Here is a 7,971-nt window from a genome sequence, read left to right as displayed (position 1 = left end):
TCCAAGGTTTGGATCTGCTCGAGCAGATGTTAGTTTATGACCCCGCGGGTCGTATCTCTGCGAAGGCGTCATGTATGCATCCGTATTTCGAGGAGGGCAGCTCTGCGTATTCCGGTCGTGGTTACGGTCCTACTTACACAAAGTCTAACGGGTACCATTGAATGAAAGATGGAGCGGTGGTTGAGGGGTGATAATATGGATAGGCTTATGGCAAGAGTGGCTTGAGCTTGGATACGCTGAGATGATATACCAATGAATGAGAGGAAGACTTAGGAAGGGAGAAAGAAGTTTATGATTCGGAAGCAAAATGTTCGTTTGCCTTATCTAACCTTCTTTCTATTCTTTTATGCTCTTTCGGATATGCATACTGTTTTCTTATGTTCTGCTACGCGATCAATGGATGGATGGATGGTTGGGTGGGTGGAAGGGTGGCGTCTGTGGTTCCTTCTCAAACAATTACTTGTACAGAGGTTCGGCTTGCCTTTTCTTTATCTGGCATGGCATGCCTTTTGTGGGATAGAAATGCATTTGAGAAAAAGGAAAGGAAGGGAGGTAAACGAAATGAAATGAAATACATGGAAGAAAGTGGTTGTGTGAGTAAGTATGTGATTTTTATTTTCAACCCCAGGGCCTTTGAGGCACTTATATACGGCCGTGATGAACGCCCTTGCTATGCTATATACACGATAGAATAGATGTATCCCAAATCCCATCCCATCCCATGCCATCTATCTCATCGTCATTAAATTCTCGATTCGTTCATTATCCCATCGCATCCCAAAATCCCATTCATGTCTCAAATATACATGCCATCATAAATTCCAATTCCAAAAATCCAATCAATTTTCCCACTCTTCCTTTCTCCAGAAATCAGGAATGGTAGGTACAGTAGGGATGGATTACTCTTAATCATCAACCAAACTCCTCGAACTCCCACTCCCGCTCCCCGAACTGCCACCTCGTCGCGCAACTGATACTAAGTGGTAGATACCAAAGGCGATGAGCGCGAGGATGATGAAGAGGATGATGATTATTATCGCTATCACGTCGTTTTCTTGCATTTTTGCTGCGATTTCTGTTTTGCTGCCTTTTGCCTTCTCTTATCTATATGGAGATTTGGAGAAGGTGGGAAGTGGTGGTGGTGGTGTGGATGTAGTAGATGTAAGGTGGTGGAGGCTGGGGAAGGCTCGGAGTTTTGCGTGGGATTTTATATGTATGCGAGATGAGGATGAAGTAAGGTGGATGGATGTTCAGGTGTTTGTGTTTGTGTTTGAATAAGCAGAGAATAGGGATATCTGAAAGAAAGAAAGATTAGCAAGTTACTCTAATAATACGAACGTTGCAGTATACATACCTCTTAGTTCAAATCAGATCAATCTCGTTATAGCGAGGCGCAAGGCTGAGCTTTCCGATAAGCAGAGTTTCTTTCGTCCGATAAACAATAAATATCTTCTTCGTAAAGCCAAAGTCGTGAATCGTAGATGCAATGCGATAGATGTCTGAGTAAAGGTCTGGAATGAAAGAGAAAGGAAAAAGAGAGTGAGAAAGAGTTCCAGCCCATTTGTTTTGTACTGGTTGTCCTGCCACTCTGATTTACCTGGGGAGGCGTGCAGGGATTTAATTGGGTGGTCGGGGTGGTGAGGTGAGGATGTCCGTGCGCTGAGTGAAAAGGTGGCGGGGGGTGGAGTTAGGTGCACGTGATGGTGATACGAACCAACTTTTTACTTTTGGTTTTGCGATGTGTGGGTTGGGATCTTTTTTAATTGGGAGATGGATGATTAGATGTGCTGCATTGCAAATAAATCTGAGATTTGGATGAGTTCTATAACGTGTGTGTTTTTAATCGTGGTTATGCATGGCTGCTCGCTTATCCTGTGTTTCTGAATAGCTTCACGAAATAAATGGGAGGGAGCGCTTCAAGTACCAACAGTTATATTATACATGATATACAAAATCAATCTAAAGAATATATCCATCTATTTACTCAATTACGGTTATATCCTTCGGGCCTTTTAAACGTCGGTCTCGGTGCATCATAAGCAGGATTATTCAACCCCACTTGCGTTCCGGCTTCTTCGATTTACCCTTACCCGTACCCATACCCGTACTTGCCAGCGGACTCCTTTCGGGCCACCCAAGTTCAAGCTCTCTGCCTTCAGCACCCGCATCCATGCTGTCCACCGGCTCCTCTGTCCTTTCCTCCATTGCCATCTTAGCGAGTGACTTTTCCTTTTCCCGCCGAAAGAAGGCGCTGACAGCTGCGTGGGATGATGGAGCATGTTGTACACCTTTAGGAGCTGCCTTCTCGCTATTCTTCTCGCCGTCCAGTTCCTGTCTGATTTCCTCCGCTTGAGCCCTTCTCGCTGTGCTGTTTTCCCCGGGGACGTGCTTCGTTGACAGAAGCTCTTCGATCAACGGATCCCGAGATAGCTCCTTGTAGGCGCGTCTCGCTAGTGGCGTAGTGTACACCGGCAGTGGTGGTATGGGTTGCTGGATGAATCGCTCGATAGGGACGTCGAGCTTGTCCTCTGGCTCCCTTAGCCCTGATTCTCGGTCCATGTCTTTCCAGGATTCCGCGAATTCCTGTACCTCGGGGCTCTGTTTCCAGTTCTCCTCTTGTCGTGCTGCAAACTCTTCAGATGACGTTCCAACGGGCTCCTCTAGTCTCGGCTGGGCTGACACCAAATCCGATGAATTGAGCTTCTCCTCCTCTACCTCGGAACCGACAAGTTCGTTCTTCGCGTCCCGCCTGTCCCGTTTAACCCTATTCGCCAGCTTCTTCTCTAAATTCTTCCAATAAATTGCAGTCAACGCCTCTAAGGGCTTGAGCTGCGGATTCTCCTCAATCATAGCCTCAACCTCCCCCTTATGCTTCTCCATCCTCGCTGCCCTCCGAAGCTTCGTATCCTGCCGCTTCTTTGACCTCTTTGCCTTCCGCAGAATAGATTTCTCCGACTTTCCACCCAGTACCCCATTCTTAATCACCACCTTGGGTCCATAGGTGCGCGGGCTCAGTTTCGTCGCTATGTTTGTAACAGCCTTGTCAAGACCGACCTTGTCCATACCAGCCGTGTCCGTAAGCTCTTCCACATCAAGCACCTCGCCCTTCTCTAAAGCTTCCCTTTCTTTCTCCTTGATCTCCTCCATCTTCGCCTCAATCTTCAAGATCTGTATTATCTTCTCCTTCTCCTTCGACTTCGTCACCTTCTCCGCATCCTTCGCAAGCCATTCCCCCGCTTTCATACGTTTATTAACCATCTCACTCCCACGCGTCGGCTTTCCGCGCATCCGCTTCCTCAAGCGTCTCTCTGCGTCTTTCTCTTCCACTTGCTTCCTCACAGCATAGTACACTGCCTTGATTCTCTTCAATTCGGCGGTCAAAGCCGCGACATCATACCCATGGTCCAGATCTTGCGGGATAATGCTCAATTCTCGGGTCAATTTGGCTTCCTGCTTTTCCAGATGTATCATCTCCAAGATCGGTTTCACCTCTTGCCCAAGACGACTTTTGAATCTACCTTTGCGCTGTTTTTCGTATTTTTGGAACAGGGCTATGGAGGCGGTGCCTAACCCATAATTTTCTGATGGTTCTGACAACGTTTCGCTGGAGTACTCGGCTTCCAATTCTAGGCGCCATAATTCGACTTGTATCTCGGCCTCAGCACTGGGCTTAAATTTGGAACTTTCTCCGCCCTGGCTTATAGATGGTCTCTCAAAGCCCCGGTACGAGTCGGGAGGTCCTTCCGTTTCCCGCGGCGATACATTATTACTATCTTGATAGCCTACGCTCGTTCTCTCGACGGCTGATTCATGTTCTCTGAGGGTCGAGAGCGGCCGGTTGTATTGTTTCGCTACCTCCCGCGGACGTATCAGGGGTAGAGACCTGCCAAGAGATCTTGTAGAATAGAAATGAATATGAGAGCTCCGTATACAGTGTAAAGCGTGTCTTTGATGCCGTAGAATGTGATGTTGCCGTATGAGTGTGCATAGTGAGAGGCTGCATTCAATGTCCAGGATGCTGGGTCTGAGTTTTGCGACGCACATGGTGGATGAATAGATCATATATCCCATAGAAACTCCGGCTTTCAATCAAATTGTTACTGGTCTTTATAATGAAAGGTCTAATGGCAACCTGAAAGAACGCTAGGGGTAGTTTGTAACGGGTTGATATTGTAGGTGTGCACGTGTCTAGATGCAATCAATCGTTCTTCGCCACCGGCGCGCCGGCGTTTATCCATCACAGCGGGTCATGTCGCGTGAAGAGGTAGCTTTTGCGTGATAGATAGTCTTCCGAACGTGGTGATGGCAATCGCTCCTTGGGCTTGGAGACACGTTGAAGGTTAAGGGGTGTTTTGATGATGTTCAAGATATTTGCTCGCTACTCGTGAATGATTTCTTGGGTGTGGGATTATTAAAGTGATACCGACACCCCCACCCTTGTACAGTCTATACTCCTCTTAGTTATTAAACCCTTTCCTATATCAACCGTGCCTTTTACTATACGAGGCTTTACCTACGGCTTTTCACTTCATCGTGCAACCTTAGCTAGAGCCTCTTCTACACCTAGAAATGCAACCTCGTAACAACGATTCTAGGCCAGCCGATTTACGGCAATACACCTTGTGAAACCAACAGTGAAGAACGTCGTGAAATAATATATGAGTATAAACAAGGAATGTTGCAAGAGAAGTAGTTAAGATTTTGATTGTCACTTGAAATGCCGCAGGTTAGACTTAGGAATTAAGTTTATCAAACCCTACTACCAAAAGCTTCTTGAAAAGTAAAAAAGCGGTGCAGAAAGTCATGTGATGAACTGACGCCTTATACTATACCCTTTTATTCAATGATGTACTTAGATACTCGTAGAATATCGTCACTTCTACGTCTTGTACCGTGGAATTTTATTCAAGGACTTTTTTCTTTGGATTTCAACATTATGCAACGACCAGATAGTCAAGCGAAGTCTTCTGCTCCAATCCCCATACTCCTATACAACCTCGTGCCAAAAACATATACGAAGCTATTTCTTCAATTTCTACGTTGCAATCACGGTATAATAAGTATATTTGTTATAGCGAAGTATGCTATGAAAGATATGATAGAAATAGATTGATGTTACACGTATCAGTTTGCTATCTATTAATAGATAATCCCATCATACGACTCTTACGACTCGTGCTCCCTCACGAGCGATCCTTCTATCTCCGGAATACGGTCGACATTTGTACAATGCATGCGGTGTATAAAAAGCTCGATCCCAAAACGCGTCTTTAGACGCTTGACAGACTCATCAAGTCCAGTCTCCTATCATGCTTCCGTCTCCTTTTGCCATATGCTTTAGTCGGTATATCTCTAGTCCGAAACCCAACCTCGCCTTACCCGATCATGTGTTTCGGAAGTCTATTATAAATACACGGTATATGAGAAATATATTGAAAGCTCGCCGTATATGCCATTGGTGTCCCATCATTCTCCAAGCGATATTGCGTCTGCTCTGCCGTATATTTCTGCCTCCCCAACTGGTACACAAACGGATTCCCCTCATTATCATCTTCCCCTCGAAACGGCTCCAGCGACCCATGTAGCAGCTCGCAGGCGAGTCTTTTGCGTTTATTAGCTGCGAAGAAATCTCTATATGCGACGACGTACGAATTGCCATTGACGGTGTATGGGTAGGATTCCTGGGCCATGTGGGCTGGGAAGGTGGGTGGGTTGAGGTTTTGCGCGCCGATCCAGTCGGGGAGGTCGTAGCCGAGGGCGATGGCCATTGTGTTTGCGGCGACAGAGATGGTGCAGTCGTTTCTGCTGTCGGATTGTTGGGCGGAACTGTCGAAGCGCAGACGCCATTCGAGGGGAGTGAAGGCGTGTTTGAGATAGTGGGATAGGAAGAGTATGGTTTTTAAGAGGGTGTTGTCTCTGAAAGTTTGTCGGTTTGCACTATCGCTGTCGAGGAATTCGATGGTCTTGTGGAAAGGAGATATGACGAGAAGGGTTGAGTGGTCGGCTGTTGTGGGGTCTGGGACGTGGATGAAGATGAATTTTGTGCTGTAGAACGTGGCCTGTTTGATACCTGCATTTTTCAAATATTCTGTGGCTTCTTTCATTTCATCTGCAACCATATAGCTCCATGTGGGAAAGTCCGGTGCTGCGCAGTAAGGAGGATCATGGCCGTAAGTTTCATTGACGAAATGGCATGTCATTTTCATTGCTTTGTTAATAGTATCGCCAATGACCCGTCCCTGGCAGTTCTTGAACAACAGACTACTGACGTCGGCTCCGAATATTACATCCTTCGTCCTGTCAGGAGTTTCACTTACTCGTCTCAAATCGACCACCACCTTGGCGGCAGAATCAATGTCGCCTCCAAGCATGAAGGGCTCTAGGAGGTTTTGTTGCTCTTCGTTTATATCGCCATATTGTCTTGCTAGATCAACTTCTTCAGAAAGTATCGGCGGAAATGGAAATGCCGCATTCGCTGTAGGATTGCGTCTTCTTGACATTCTAAGCAGATGTGTCACGTAAATTTCATTCTTTAGATACATATTTAAAATAGAACAAAGGTGAGGCAAGTTTCAAAGCTCGCAAGTCAAAAGACGGCGAGCTTCTCTTGGCTTCTTTGTTTCATTGTCCGCGTCAGGGTTAACAAACGACAATTCCGGAAAAGCTTTGCAAGCACAAATAGTCTATAAATAGCCAGAAGGCACATACGTATATATTAAATAGTTTTTATTCCTACCGCTTGTGCCAAACTTCAAATTCTTTAAGTGTCGAGGATAAGGCAGGTACAACTACTAAGGGCGTAGGAAAAGATAAAATTAAGCTAATTCGTAAAGAGAAGATGAGAGTTGGCAAAATGAATAAGGGTGACGCCTTGATCGAAATCGATTAAGGGGTTCGGGATTAAATAGGTAAATATGGACAGCATACAATATTGGACTTTCATTTCTACAAATAGGCTTTCTGTTACCGATGAGATATTCAGGGGCTCCTCGCCTATACTAGCCAGCCCCTCATTCGCTAAATTATAGACAGATCTGCTAGATTTCGGCACGTCCCCTGTGCCCGCCCCGCCGTCATCGGTATAAACCCCGCTATCAGATCCTACAGCCTTGCTGACAAAGTCCTCAACGACAACAACCACCTTGACGCTCTCTCACCAAATAGACGCATTCTGTCTCAATACCCTCGCGCGATTGAATAGGACTTCACTTGCAAACTACTTCTCTCTCTCTGTCGCTGCCATGTCTTCAGACGCAACAGCAGCAGCAGCGCCCCGCGCCCCTCGACCTACGATAATAGGACCGGACACTGGTCCCCAACCGCCATTCCCTCTGCGCATGGAAGGAGAAGTGATATCAGGCTTTGGACGAGGTTCAAAAGAGGTACTTTATATACCCCCTCCTCTCTCACCTGCCTCTATGCCCATCCATCACCTTACTTTACCCCGCGCCCCTTTATATTTTACCCCACCATTGATTGTCCGGCCTGGACTTTTCTTTTTACTGTACTGTGCTAACAGCTAGGTACAGCTAGGTATCCCAACAGCGAATATTCCCGTAACAGGCGTGTCATGGATAGAAAGCTTAGAATCCGGAGTATATTTCGGCTACGCATCTCTGCACCTCCCCGCTTCGCATCCAGACCTCTCCACATCCACATCCCCTCCCAAATCCTCCTCCTCGACAAACAATTGGCGTACCTTCCCAATGGTAATGTCAATTGGCTACAACCCATTCTACAAAAACACCGTACGGTCGGCCGAAGTGCACGTTCTGCATTCGTTCGCGAAGGATTTCTACGGTAGTTGGATGAGGGTGAGTGTTAGTGGGTTTATAAGGAGGGAGTTGGATTATGTGGATGTGGAGAGTTTGATCAGGGATATTAGGGTTGATTGTGAGGTGGCGAGGAGGAGTTTGGAGAGGGGAGGGGTTGGGGGGCCGGGGGGGAGAAGGGGTGGTTGGAGGGGGAGGG

The 7,971-nt window shown here is 46.7% G+C and overlaps 1 protein-coding gene across 1 annotated transcript; it reads left to right on the top strand.

The window, feature by feature from the left end:
• Positions 1-7,241: 7,241 nt before the first annotated feature.
• fmn1 (Riboflavin kinase) lies at positions 7,242-7,955 on the top strand (the record flags this gene model as incomplete). Its single annotated transcript, XM_031154143.1, has 2 exons — positions 7,242-7,382; positions 7,530-7,955. Coding segments are annotated over 2 exons (567 nt in total), but the record flags the coding sequence as incomplete, so codon positions are not given.
• Positions 7,956-7,971: the final 16 nt, after the last annotated feature.

The sequence above is a fragment of the Lachnellula hyalina genome (assembly GCF_007821495.1).
Source record: "Lachnellula hyalina strain CBS 185.66 chromosome Unknown contig00340, whole genome shotgun sequence".
Taxonomy (NCBI): domain Eukaryota; kingdom Fungi; phylum Ascomycota; class Leotiomycetes; order Helotiales; family Lachnaceae; genus Lachnellula; species Lachnellula hyalina.
Note: the sequence above shows the minus strand (reverse complement) of the source record. Positions and strands in the feature narration are given on the sequence as shown.